This window comes from Oncorhynchus keta, chromosome 4, assembly GCF_023373465.1.
Source record: "Oncorhynchus keta strain PuntledgeMale-10-30-2019 chromosome 4, Oket_V2, whole genome shotgun sequence".
NCBI lineage: Eukaryota > Metazoa > Chordata > Actinopteri > Salmoniformes > Salmonidae > Oncorhynchus > Oncorhynchus keta.
Window position 1 is genome coordinate 74,434,983 of NC_068424.1, and position 14,575 is coordinate 74,449,557.

The 14,575-nt window shown below is 48.6% G+C and overlaps 1 protein-coding gene across 50 annotated transcripts in view; it reads left to right on the forward strand.

The window, feature by feature from the left end:
- Positions 1-5,126, forward strand: part of LOC118384065 (ephrin-B1-like) — a 189,086-nt gene extending 183,960 nt beyond the window's left edge. Inside the window, exons 4-9 of one of the 50 annotated variants that reach the window (XM_052515450.1) lie at positions 399-533; positions 2,697-3,521; positions 3,561-3,599; positions 3,678-3,716; positions 3,981-4,097; positions 4,137-5,126. In XM_052515450.1, coding sequence (XP_052371410.1) covers positions 399-533; positions 2,697-3,103 — 542 coding nt within the window. In that variant the 3' untranslated portion in view covers positions 3,104-3,521; positions 3,561-3,599; positions 3,678-3,716; positions 3,981-4,097; positions 4,137-5,126. The other 49 variants (XM_052515454.1, XM_052515447.1, XM_052515448.1 and 46 more) reach the window with 49 other exon arrangements.
- Positions 5,127-14,575: the final 9,449 nt, after the last annotated feature.

The following is a 14,575-nucleotide window of genomic DNA, read 5'->3' on the forward strand; positions in this document are numbered from 1 at the left end:
CCTCTCTCCCCTCCCTTCTCTTCTCTTCTCTTCTCTTCACTTCTCTTCTCTTCTCTTCTCTTCTCTCCTCCTCTCCTCTGCTCTGCTCTGCTCTCTTCCTCCTGTTCTGTCCTCCTCCCTCATCCTTTACTCAGCAGTAATGTTAAAACCAGACATATAAATAAGACATATTATGGCCAAATACAGATATGAATAATGAATAACAATAAAAACCAAATATATAATTTTCTTAACCTCATTTTGCCATGTCAGTGTGTTCTGTCCCCTAGACTGCTGAGTGGGTGTCTGTGTTTGCTCTTGTGTGCATATGTGTGTGCACGCTTGTGTGTGTACGTTCGTGTGTGTCTCTGTGAGTTACTATCATACAGAGATATTTATCACAGTGTCCTATGTTTCAGACCCCAACACTGTTCTACCAGACCCTGTATTACCAGAGGAACCAGAGAGAGAGAACGACATCAGTCTGGGAGGAGACTTCAGTCCTAGCCCTGAGGACAACCTGCTGCCTGGGGCAGGAGAGCCAGGCAACACTGGTTAGATAACAACCCTAACCCCATTAGAACCTGACGAAACCCAGCTGAACCTTACAGAACAAATAGAACCTAAAGAATATCGACCCCATGAAAAGTCAAGAACAGGTAGAGAGAGAAGGTAGAGAGAGAAGAAGAGAGAGAGAAGGAGAGAAAGAGAGGAGAGAGAGAAGGTAGAGAGAGAAGGAGAGAGAGAAGGAGAGAGAGAGAGGAGAGAGAAGGAGAGAGAGAAGGTAGAGAGAGAAGGAGAGAGAGAAGGAGAGAGAGAAGGAGAGAGAAGGTAGAGAGTGAAGGTAGAGAGAGAAGGAGAGAGAAGGTAGAGAGAGAAGGTAGAGAGAATAGGAGAGAGAAAAGGTAGAGAGAGGAGAAAGAGAAGGTAGAGAGAGAAGGAGAGAGAGAAGGTAGAGAGAGAAGTGTGGACAGGGAGAAAGTGACTGAGAGAGAAGGTGAGAGAGAAGGTAGAGAGAGAAGGAGAGAGAGAAGGAGAGAGAAGGTAGAGAGAGAAGGTAGAGAGTGAAGGTAGAGGGAGAAAGAGAGAGAAGGTAGAGAGAGAAGGTAGAGAGAATAGGAGAGAGAAAAGGTAGAGAGAGGAGAAAGAGAAGGTAGAGAGAGAAGGAGAGAGGGAAGGTAGAGAGAGAAGTGTGGACAGGGAGAAAGTGACTGAGAGAGAAGGTAGAGAGAGAAGGAGAGAGAGAAGCTAGAGGGAGAAGGAGAGAGAGAAGGTGAGAGAGAAGATAGAGAGAGAAGTGTGGACAGGGAGAAAGTGACTGAGAGAGATTTCTGGCAGCAGCTGCTGATATACATGGGAAACAGATTTGATTCTGCTCCGATTTCAGTCACCTCAGGAGCTAGTCACTCTTTTTTTCCAGTAACCGTCCTTCCCAACCCCCTCTCACCCCCACTCACCCCCCTACAGAAAGAAATGAAACAGAGTCAGATGTGCATATCTTCCCTGGCCTGTTCTCTACCCTGTTCTCTTCCCTGGCCTCTCACTTGGCCTCTCCCCTGGCCTGTCCCCTGGCCTGTCCCCTGGCCTCTCCCCTGGCCTCTCCCCTGGCCTCTCCCCTGACCTCTCCCCTGACCTCTCCCCTGACCTCTCCCCTGGCCTCTCCCCTGACCTCCCCTGACCTCTCCCCTGGCTCCCCTGATCCCCCTGACCTCTCCCCTGGCCTCTCCCCTGGACTTTCCCCTGACCTCTCCCCTGGCCTATCCCCTGACCTCTCCCCAGGCCTCTCCCCTGGCCTATCCCCTGACCTCTCCCCTGACCTCTCCCCTGACCTCCCTGACCTCTCCCCTGGCCTCTCCCCTGACCTCTCCCCTGACCTCCCCCTGGCCTCTCCCCTGACCTCTCCATCTCCCCTGGCCTCTCCTGACCTCTCCCCTGACCTCTCCCCTGACATCTCCCTGGCCTATCCCCTGACCTCTCCCCTGACCTCTCCCCTGACATCTCCCCTGACCTCTCCCCTGGCCTCTCCCCTGACCTCTCCCCTGACCTCTCCCCTGCCCTCTCCCCTGACCTCTCCCCTGACCTCTCCCCTGACCTCTCCCCTGCCCTCTCCCCTGACCTTTCCCCTGACCTCTCCCCTGGCCTATCCCCTGACCTCTCCCCTGACCTCTCCCCTGACCTCTCCCCTGGCCTCTCCCCTGACCTCTCCCCTGGCCTCTCCCCTGGCCTCTCCCCTGACCTCTCCCCTGACATCTCCCCTGGCCTCTCCCCTGACCTCTCCCCTGACCTCTCCCCTGACCTCTCCCCTGACATCTCCCCTGACCTCTCCCCTGACCTCTCCCCTGACCTCTCCCCTGACGTCTCCCCTGGCCTATCCCCTAGCCTATCCCCAGGCCTCTCCCTGAAACACATTTCTGTAGACTTAGCTATTGCCTCGTCTGTATCAATCCTATTAATCTGAGTGATGTTGGCTGTTAACCACAGATTACATTACAGGGTCATCTTGATTAAACAAATTAAATTAGATGACATCAATAGCACTTGTCAATCACCCTAAAGAAATATGAAGAATTCATCGTCATTTCGTTAAGCTATAAAACAATAATCATATACATTTCTATATCTGAATGCACAATGGGTCGCATTGTACAAACTCACTCTTTCTCTCCCCATCCCTCCCTCTTTCGCTCCCCCCCTCTCTCTTCCCCTCCCTCCTCCAGACTCTATAAACCAGGACAACAGGTCAGGAGGCTCCAGCAGCAGTGACGGCATCCTGGGGTCAAAGGTCGCTGTGTTCTCAGCCATCGGAGCCGGCTGCATCATCTTCCTCCTCCTCATCCTCTTCCTCATCATCCTGCTCATCAAGATGAGGAAGAGATCCCGGAAGCACTCTCACGCTCAGCCCCACCCTTCTGCCCTGTCACTCAGCACGCTGTCCAATCAGAACAAGCTGCCTGGCAGCGGGGGCACAGCCGGAACGGAACCCAGTGACATCATCATCCCGCTGAGGACAGAGAATAACTACTGCCCTCACTACGAGAAAGTGAGCTCTGACTACGGACATCCTGTTTATATCGTACAGGAGATGCCTCCGCAGAGCCCAGCAAACATTTATTATAAAGTCTGAGAGAGGAGGAGAGAACATTTATTACCAGGTCTGAGAGAGGAGGAGAGGAGAGAACATTTATTACCAGGTCTGAGAGAGGAGGAGAGGAGAGAACATTTATTACCAGGTCTGAGAGAGGAGGAGAGGAGAGAACATGTATTACCAGGTCTGAGAGAGGAGGAGAGGAGATAACATTTATTACCAGGTCTGAGAGAGGAGGAGAGGAGAGAACATTTATTACCAGGTCTGAGAGAGGAGGAGAGGAGAGAACATGTATTACCAGGTCTGAGAGAGGAGGAGAGGAGATAACATTTATTACCAGGTCTGAGAGAGGAGGAGAGGAGAGAACATGTATTACCAGGTCTGAGAGAGGAGGAGAGGAGATAACATTTATTACCAGGTCTGAGAGAGGAGGAGAGGAGATAACATTTATTACCAGGTCTGAGAGAGGAGGAGAGGAGAGAACATTTATTACCAGGTCTGAGAGAGGAGGAGAGGAGATAACATTTATTACCAGGTCTGAGAGAGGAGGAGAGGAGAGAACATTTATTACCAGGTCTGAGAGAGGAGGAGAGGAGAGAACATTTATTACCAGGTCTGAGAGAGGAGGAGAGGAGATAACATTTATTACCAGGTCTGAGAGAGGAGGAGAGGAGAGAACATTTATTACCAGGTCTGAGAGAGGAGGAGAGGAGAGAACATTTATTACCAGGTCTGAGAGAGGAGGAGAGGAGAGAACATTTATTACCAGGTCTGAGAGAGGAGGAGAGGGAGAGAACATTACATTGAGAGAGGAGGAGAGGAGAGAACATATTACCAGGTCTGAGAGAGGAGGAGAGGAGATAACATTTATTACCAGGTCTGAGAGAGGAGGAGAGGAGAGAACATTTATTACCAGGTCTGAGAGAGGAGGAGAGGAGAGAACATTTATTACCAGGTCTGAGAGAGGAGGAGAGGAGATAACATTTATTACCAGGTCTGAGAGAGGAGGAGAGGAGAGAACATTTATTACCAGGTCTGAGAGAGGAGGAGAGGGGAGAACATTTATTACCAGGTCTGAGAGAGGAGGAGAGGAGATAACATTTATTACCAGGTCTGAGAGAGGAGGAGAGGAGATAACATTTATTACCAGGTCTGAGAGAGGAGGAGCACCTAAATGGAGAAAAGCATATGAACATCCACTACAGTGTGAGTTGAAGAGAGAAGGATAGGAGCGATTGAACATCTACATACAGTGTGAGTTGAAGAGAGAAGGATAGGAGCGTTTGATTACTCTACAAGTGGACTAACGTATTATTTTAACCTGGGGACTTGGCTTTTAACAAGCCCATGTTGTTCAACCACCTACTGACCTAAGGAGAAGACGCCTGACAGTGGACCATGGACTGGTCCAGAGAAACTGGACTGACAGAAACTGTCCAATACATTTCATCTTGTTGTTTGGCGCTGTAAGTGTGATGTTTTAACCTCTGTCCTCCTGTCTTCTAACCTCCTGTCCTCTATACTCCTGTTCTCTATCCTCCTGTCCTCTAACGTCCTGTCCTCTATCCTCCTGTCCTCTATCCTCCTGTCCTCTATCCTCCTGTCCTCTATACTCCTGTCCTCTATCCTCCTGTCCTCTATACTCCTGTCCTCTATTCTCCTGTCTTCTAACATCCTGTCCTCTATCCTCCTGTCCTCTATCCTCCTGTCCTCTATACTCCTGTCCTCTATCCTCCTGTCCTCTATCCTCCTGTCCTCTATACTCCTGTTCTCTATCCTCCTGTCCTCTATTCTCCTGTCTTCTAACCTCCTGTCCTCTATACTCCTGTTCCCTATCCTCCTGTCCTCTATCCTCCTGTCCTCTATCCTCCTGTCCTCTATCCTCCTGTCCTCTATACTCCTGTTCTCTATCCTCCTGTCCTCTAACATCCTGTCCTCTATCCTCCTGTCCTCTATCCTCCTGTCCTCTATACTCCTGTCCTCTATCCTCCTGTCCTCTATCCTCCTGTCCTCTATCCTCCTGTCCTCTATACTCCTGTCCTCTATCCTCCTGTCCTCTATCCTCCTGTCCTCTATCCTCCTGTTCTATACTCCTGTCCTCTATTCCTCCTGTCCTCTAACGTCCTGTCCTCTATCCTCCTGTCCTCTATCCTCCTGTCCTCTATCCTCCTGTCCTCTATACTCCTGTCCTCTATCCTCCTGTCCTCTAACATCCTGTCCTCTATTCTCCTGTCCACACCTCCTGTCCTCTCCTCCTGTCCTCTAACCTCCTGTCCTCTCCTCCTGTCCTCTCCTCCTGTCCTCACTATGTGACATCACACCCCCCAGTATTGATCCATCGTTCTGAACTGACCACACCGTTCTGAACTGACCACATCGTTCTGAACTGACCACACCGTTCTGAACTGACCACACCGTTCTGAACTGACCACATCGTTCTGAACTGACCACACCGTTCTGAACTGACCACACCGTTCTGAACTGACCACATCGTTCTGAACTGACCACACCGTTCTGAACTGACCACACCGTTCTGAACTGACCACACCGTTCTGAACTGACCACACCGTTCTGAACCTACCATATCCTTCTTTGTTGTGTGGTTGTGATGCTTGTGCTCTGGGTTTAGTATCTTCCACTACACTACTATCACTACACAACACAGTTTAATAGTTACTAGACCAACACACCACACTTCAGTAGTCAACTCAAGCGCCAGTGTGTGTGTCATTGTATGTGTGTGTGTTTGTGTCAGTCAGGCCTCTGCTGGGGATCCACATAGCTCAGGAACCAGACAGTGTGTTCCTCTCTCCCCTCACACCTCTACTGTCTCTCCCCCACACCTCTACTGTCTCACCCTCACACCTCTACCATCTCACCCTCACACCTCTACTGTCTCACCCTCACACCTCTACTGTCTCTCCCTCACACCTCTACTGTCTCTCCCTCACATCTCTACTGTCTCACCCTCACACCTCTACTGTCTGTCCCTCACACCTCTACTGTCTCTCCCCTCACACCTCTACTGTCTCTCCCCTCACACCTCTACTGTCTCTTCCTCACACCTCTACTGTCTCTCCCCCACACCTCTACTGTCTCTCCCCTCACACCTCTACTGTCTCTTCCCCACACCTCTACTGTCTCTCCCTCACACCTCTAATGTCTCACCCTCACACCTCTACTGTCTCTCCCTCACACCTCTACTGTCACTCCCCTCACACCTCTACTGTCTCTCCCCTCACACCTCTACTGTCTCTTCCTCACACCTCTACTGTCTCTCCCCCACACCTCTACTGTCTCTCCCCTCACACCTCTACTGTCTCTTCCTCACACCTCTACTGTCTATCCCTCACACCTCTACTGTCTCTCCCCTCACACCTCTACTGTCTCACCCTCACACCTCTACTGTCTCTCCCTCACACCTCTACTGTCTCTCCCTCACACCTCTACTGTCTCTCCCTCACACCTCTACTGTCTCACCCTCACACCTCTACTGTCTCTCCCTCACACCTCTACTGTCTCTCCCTCACACCTCTACTGTCTCTCCCTCACACCTCTACTGTCTCACCCTCACACCTCTACTGTCTCTCCCTCACACCTCTACTGTCTCTCCCCTCACACCTCTACTGTCTCTCCCCTCACACCTCTACTGTCTCTTCCTCACACCTCTACTGTCTCTCCCCCACACCTCTTCTGTCTCTCCCCTCACACCTCTACTGTCTCTTCCTCACACCTCTACTGTCTCTCCCCTCACACCTCTACTGTCTCTCCCCTCACACCTCTACTGTCTCTCCCCTCACACCTCTACTGTCTCTTCCACACACCTCTACTGTCTCTCCCCCACACCTCTACTGTCTCTCCCCTCACACCTCTACTGTCTCTCCCTCACACCTCTACTGTCTCTTCCTCACACCTCTACTGTCTTTCCCTCACACCTCTACAGTCTCTCCCCTCATACCTCTACTGTCTCTCCCTCACACCTCTACTGTCTCACCCTCACACCTCTACTGTCTCTCCCTCACACCTCTACTGTCTCTCCCCTCATACCTCTACTGTCTCTCCCTCACACCTCTACTGTCTCTTCCTCACACCTCTACTGTCTCTCCCTCACACCTCTACTGTCTCACCCTCACACCTCTACTGTCTCTCCCTCACACCTCTACTGTCTCTCCCCTCACACCTCTACTGTTTGTCCCTCACACCTCTACTGTCTTTCCCTCACACCTCTACAGTCTCTCCCCTCATACCTCTACTGTCTCTCCCTCACACCTCTACTGTCTCACCCTCACACCTCTACTGTCTCTCCCTCACACCTCTACTGTCTCTCCCTCACACCTCTACTGTCTCTCCCTCACACCTCTACTGTCTCACCCTCACACCTCTACTGTCTCTCCCTCACACCTCTACTGTCTCTCCCCTCACACCTCTACTGTCTCTCCCCTCACACCTCTACTCTCTTCCTCACACCTCTACTGTCTCTCCCCCACACCTCTTCTGTCTTTCCCCTCACACCTCTACTGTCTCTTCCTCACACCTCTACTGTCTCTCCCCTCACACCTCTACTGTCTCTCCCCTCACACCTCTACTGTCTCTCCCCTCACACCTCTACTGTCTCTTCCACACACCTCTACTGTCTCTCCCCCACACCTCTACTGTCTCTCCCCTCACACCTCTACTGTCTCTCCCTCACACCTCTACTGTCTCTTCCTCACACCTCTACTGTCTTTCCCTCACACCTCTACAGTCTCTCCCCTCATACCTCTACTGTCTCTCCCTCACACCTCTACTGTCTCTCCCCTCATACCTCTACTGTCTCTCCTCTCACACCTCTACTGTCTCTTCCTCACACCTCTACTGTCTCTTCCTCACACCTCTACTGTCTCACCCTCACACCTCTACTGTCTCTCCCTCACACCTCTACTGTCTCTCCCCTCACACCTCTACTGTCTCTCCCCTCACACCTCTACTGTCTCTTCCTCACACCTCTACTGTCTTTCCCTCACACCTCTACAGTCTCTCCCCTCATACCTCTACTGTCTCTCCCTCACACCTCTACTGTCTCACCCTCACACCTCTACTGTCTCTCCCTCACACCTCTACTGTCTCTCCCTCACACCTCTACTGTCTCTCCCTCACACCTCTACTGTCTCACCCTCACACCTCTACTGTCTCTCCCTCACACCTCTACTGTCTCTCCCCTCACACCTCTACTGTCTCTCCCCTCACACCTCTACTCTCTTCCTCACACCTCTACTGTCTCTCCCCCACACCTCTTCTGTCTCTCCCCTCACACCTCTACTGTCTCTTCCTCACACCTCTACTGTCTCTCCCCTCACACCTCTACTGTCTCTCCCCTCACACCTCTACTGTCTCTCCCCTCACACCTCTACTGTCTCTTCCACACACCTCTACTGTCTCTCCCCCCACACCTCTACTGTCTCTCCCCTCACACCTCTACTGTCTCTCCCTCACACCTCTACTGTCTCTTCCTCACACCTCTACTGTCTTTCCCTCACATCTCTACAGTCTCTCCCCTCATACCTCTACTGTCTCTCCCTCACACCTCTACTGTCTCTCCCCTCATACCTCTACTGTCTCTCCTCTCACACCTCTACTGTCTCTTCCTCACACCTCTACTGTCTCTTCCTCACACCTCTACTGTCTCTTCCTCACACCTTTACTGTCTGTAGTATGATCCTGCATCACTCCACAGACCTGTTGTATTTGGTAGATTTCCCTACAAATACACAAGAAGCTAAGATCTCACTGTTTCCTCCACTCTTTCACCAACACCATCACCCTCTCTTTTTCCCATGGCGATTACCTGGGTCTGTACTGTTTATGGACAGGCTCTGCGTCTGTGTGTGTGTGTGTGTGTGTGTGTGTGTGTGTGTGTGTGTGTGTGTGTGTGTGTGTGTGTGTGTGTGTGTGTGTGTGTGTGTGTGTGTGTGTGTGTGTGTGTGTGTGTGTGTGTGTGTGTGTGTGTGTGTGTGTGTGTGTGTGTGTGTGTGTGTGTGTGTGTGTGTGTGTGTGTGCGTGAGTGCGAGCGAGTGATATTCCACCAGCCTGATAGGATGTTAGCCATGCTCCAGGTATTTATTACCTTTCTTTAGGGATGTGTATGTCTGAGACTGTCTTTTGGAGTGTGTGGGGGGCGGAGCTTTGTTAAAAGAGATAGTCATGTGACTAACGGAAGAGAAGTCAGTAAGATGGAACTAAAGGAGAAAGATGAGTGGGGACCACATTGCTGAATGGATGCTCCAGGCCTGTTGAGTTGTTGTCCAGTGTGTGTGTTTCTCCAGGCCTGTGGAGGGTTGGCCAGTGTGTGAATGACTCAGTAGCACTCACACAGCATGACTAATCAACAAGCCAACACACACACATGGGCACCCACGTACGCACAAGCCATGAAGAGAATAACAGAGGACAGCTCAAGGATGAGGGAGGAGGACAGAACAGGAGGAAGAGAGGAGAGGAGAGGAGAGGAGAGGAGAGGAGAGGAGAGGAGAGGAGGAGAGGAGAGGAGAGGAGAGGAGAGAGGAGGAGGAGAGGAGGAGAGGAGAGGAGAGGAGGAGGAGGAGGAGAGGAGAGGAGAGGAGAGGAGAGGAGAGGAGAGGAGAGGAGAGGAGAGGAGAGGAGAGGAGGCATGGTATTGGTTATCCTTTTATCCTCCTCTTCTAGTTGTGCTCCAGTAAAAATGAAGTGCTGAATATTCCTAAATTCTATTACTCAAGGTGTTCACACTGATGAAACCACAGCCAGATAAAAGAGAGAGAGAGAGTTGATGCATAGAGAGAGAGAGAGTTGATGCATAGAGAGAGAGAGAGTTGATGCATAGAGAGAGAGAGAAAGAAAGATAGAGGGCAGGTGAAAGACAGAAATAGAGAGAGAGAGAGAGAGAGAGAGAGAGAGAGAGGAGGGGAGGGAGGGAGGGAGGGAGGGAGGGAGGGAGGGAGGGAGGGAGGGAGGGAGGGAGGGAGGGAAGGAAGGAAGGAAGGAAGGAGAGAGAGAGAGAGAGAGAGAGAGAGAGAGAGAGAGAGAGAGAGAGAGAGAGAGAGAGAGAGACAGACAGACAGACAGAGGGAGGGAGGGAGGGAGGGAGGGGGGAGGGAGGGAGGGAGGGAGGGAGGGAGGGAGGGAGGGAGGGAGGGAGGGAGGGAGGGAGGGAGGGAGGAGGGAGGGAGGGAGGGAGGTAGGTAGAAAGAGGGAGTATATTCCACACTCAAGGTGTTCAGTCACAGGAAATTCCAGGTTCAGCTATCGCACAGAACAGTCAGGATTAACTTCAGCGCCTGTGTGTGTCTGCGGTCTGCATTGGGCGAAGTAGTCCCATAGCGTAGAGAATGCTTGGAAATTGACAAATAGATGAATCATGGACTCTGTCTGCCATATACCAACTAGTAGTACTTCAGACAGAATAGACTGAGTTGAGACAGATAGTGAGGAGAATCCTGAGTGCCTGTGAGTGGCAGGGATTAGCATGATGGCACAAACAGTCTTTTAGTTATGTTCTACCTCATCACAGTGTCACCACCAACAAACCATTTCTTCATTCTTTTCTTCTTCATTGGTGTGATCTGTTAGTGTTCCAAATGATCTGGCCAAAAATCAAGCAAACGTGTAAATAATGTGGCTAGTCATTTCCCCTGAGCACTGCTCTCCTAAAACATTTCACTCGGTTTTTGTAATGGAGAATGTTTTGTAAATTAGTTGTCTTTTAAAAAAAAGTGTGTTTTGTATGAATCCTTGCATTTTGTCAATGTTCTTTTTTAAACATTTGAGTAAAACAAGAGATGTCCAGTTCAGGTCACATGGTCTGGTCACATGGTCTGGTCACATGGTCTGGTCGTCTGGTCTGGTCATCTGAAGTGTCCAGTATTGTAACGCATCAGTCTTATTTCATTGACCAATCCCAGATCGACCCCTAGCCCTAACCCCTATTCCCTACACACTTCCCCTAGACACACAGTCCGTACACAGATCTGAACTGAAAGGGTGTCACAGAGACAGTAAGCATTATGGCAACAATTCCAGCTAGCCTATCAAAAGACAAGATGCGCTACAGGGTTTAACATACTGCTAATTCAATGCTTTCAGATCTAACGTTCACACGGGCTCGGGATCTACTTGCATTTCGGCTCATGTATTTACAGCAGGTTTCAGAGTCATGTTCCTCATCAGCATTTAACAGAACCGAGAGATTCTCGCTGCACAGAAAACAGTCAGTGAAGGTGAAGTGGAGCGGAGCCCACAGCTTTGATATGGATAGTAATTAAGACAGTGGCTGTGGCTATAGTAATAACTGATAGGGTGAATGGCTGTGGCTATAATAATAACTGAGAGGGTGAATGGCTGTGGCTAAAATAATAACTGAGAGGGTGAATGGCTGTGGCTATAATAATAACTGATAGGGTGAATGGCTGTGGCTATAGTAATAACTGATAGGGTGAATGGCTGTGGCTATAATAATAACTGAGAGGGTGAATGGCTGTGGCTATAGTAATAACTGATAGGGTGAATGGCTGTGGCTATAATAATAACTGAGAGGGTGAATGGCTGTGGCTATAATAATAACTGATAGGGTGAATGGCTGTGGCTATAATAATAACTGAGGGTGAGGCTGTGGCTGAATGGCTGTGGCTATAATAATAACTGAGAGGGTGAATGGCTGTGGCTATAGTAATAACTGATAGGGTGAATGGCTGTGGCTATAATAATAACTGAGAGGGTGAATGGCTGTGGCTATAGTAATAACTGATAATGGCTGTGGCTATAGAATGGCTGTGGCTATAATAATAACTGAGAGGGTGAATGGCTGTGGCTATAGTAATAACTGATAGGGTGAATGGCTGTGGCTATAATAATAACTGAGAGGGTGAATGGCTGTGGCTAAAATAATAACTGAGAGGGTGAATGGCTGTGGCTATAATAATAACTGATAGGGCAAATGGCTGTGGCTATAGTAATAACTGAGAGGGTGAATGGCTGTGGCTATAGTAATAACTGAGAGGGTGAATGGCTGTGGCTATAATAATAACTGAGAGGGTGAATGGCTGTGGCTAAAATAATAACTGAGAGGGTGAATGGCTGTGGCTAAAATAATAACTGAGAGGGCGAATGGCTGTGGCTATAGTAATAACTGAGAGGGTGAATGGCTGTGGCTATAGTAATAACTGAGAGGGTGAATGTCTGTGGCTATAGTAATAACTGAGAGGGTGAATGGCTGTGGCTAAAATAATAACTGAGAGGGTGAATGGCTGTGGCTAAAATAATAACTGAGAGGGTGAATGGCTGTGGCTATAGTAATAACTGAGAGGATGAATGGCTGTGGCTAAAATAATAACTGAGAGGGTGAATGGCTGTGGCTATAGTAATAACTGAGAGGGTGAATGTCTGTGGCTATAATAATAACTGAGAGGGTGAATAGCTGTGGCTATAATAATAACTGAGAGGGTGAATGGCTGTGGCTATAATAATAACTGAGAGGGTGAATGGCTGTGGCTATAATAATAACTGAGAGGGTGAATAGCTGTGGCTATAATAATAACTGAGAGGGTGAATGGCTGTGGCTAAAATAATAACTGAGAGGGTGTATGGCTGTGGCTATAATAATAACTGAGAGGGTGAATAGCTGTGGCTATAATAATAACTGAGAGGGTGAATGGCTGTGGCTAAAATAATAACTGCGAGGGTGTATGGCTGTGGCTAAAATAATAACTGAGAGGGTGAATGGCTGTGGCTATAGTAATAACTGAGAGGGTGAATGGCTGTGGCTATAGTAATAACTGAGAGGGTGAATGGCTGTGGCTAAAATAATAACTGAGAGGGTGAATGGCTGTGGCTATAGTAACTGAGAGGGTGAATGACTGTGTCTAAAATAATAACTGAGAGGGTGAATGGCTGTGGCTAAAATAATAACTGAGAGGGTGAATGGCTGTGGCTATAGTAATAACTGAGAGGATGAATGGCTGTGGCTAAAATAATAACTGAGAGGGTGAATGGCTGTGGCTAAAATAATAACTGAGAGGGTGAATGGCTGTGGCTAAAATAATAACTGAGAGGGTGAATGGCTGTGGCTATAATAATAACTGAGAGGGTGAATGGCTGTGGCTATAATAATAACTGAGAGGGTGAATGGCTGTGGCTATAATAATAACTGAGAGGGTGAATGGCTGTGGCTATAATAATAACTGAGAGGGTGAATGGCTGTGGCTATAGTAATAACTGAGAGGGTGAATGTCTGTGGCTATAGTAATAACTGAGAGGGTGAATGGCTGTGGCTAAAATAAGAACTGAGAGGGTGAATGGCTGTGGCTAAAATAATAACTGAGAGGGTGAATGGCTGTGGCTATAGTAATAACTGAGAGGATGAATGGCTGTGGCTAAAATAATAACTGAGAGGGTGAATGGCTGTGGCTATAGTAATAACTGAGAGGGTGAATGTCTGTGGCTATAATAATAACTGAGAGGGTGAATAGCTGTGGCTATAATAATAACTGAGAGGGTGAATGGCTGTGGCTATAGTAATAACTGAGAGGATGAATGGCTGTGGCTAAAATAATAACTGAGAGGGTGAATGGCTGTGGCTATAATAATAACTGAGAGGGTGAATGGCTGTGGCTTTAGTAATAACTGAGAGGGTGAATGTCTGTGGCTATAATAATAACTGAGAGGGTGAATGGCTGTGGCTATAATAATAACTGAGAGGGTGAATGGCTGTGGCTATAATAATAACTGAGAGGGTGAATGGCTGTGGCTATAATAATAACTGAGAGGGTGAATGGCTGTGGCTATAATAATAACTGAGAGGGTGAATGTCTGTGGCTATAATAATAACTGAGAGGGTGAATGGCTGTGGCTATAATAATAACTGAGAGGGTGAATGTCTGTGGCTATAATAATAACTGAGAGGGTGAATGGCTGTGGTTATAATAATAACTGAGAGGGTGAATGGCTGTGGCTAAAATAATAACTGAGAGGGTGTATGGCTGTGGCTAAAATAATAACTGAGAGGGTGAATGGCTGTGGCTATAGTAATAACTGAGAGGGTGAATGGCTGTGGCTATAGTAATAACTGAGAGGGTGAATGGCTGTGGCTAAAATAATAACTGAGAGGGTGAATGGCTGTGGCTATAGTAACTGAGAGGGTGAATGACTGTGGCTAAAATAATAACTGAGAGGGTGAATGGCTGTGGCTAAAATAATAACTGAGAGGGTGAATGGCTGTGGCTATAGTAATAACTGAGAGGATGAATGGCTGTGGCTAAAATAATAACTGAGAGGGTGAATGGCTGTGGCTAAAATAATAACTGAGAGGGTGAATGGCTGTGGCTAAAATAATAACTGAGAGGGTGAATGGCTGTGGCTATAATAATAACTGAGAGGGTGAATGGCTGTGGCTATAATAATAACTGAGAGGGTGAATGGCTGTGGCTATAATAATAACTGAGAGGGTGAATGGCTGTGGCTATAATAATAACTGAGAGGGTGAATGGCTGTGGCTATAATAAT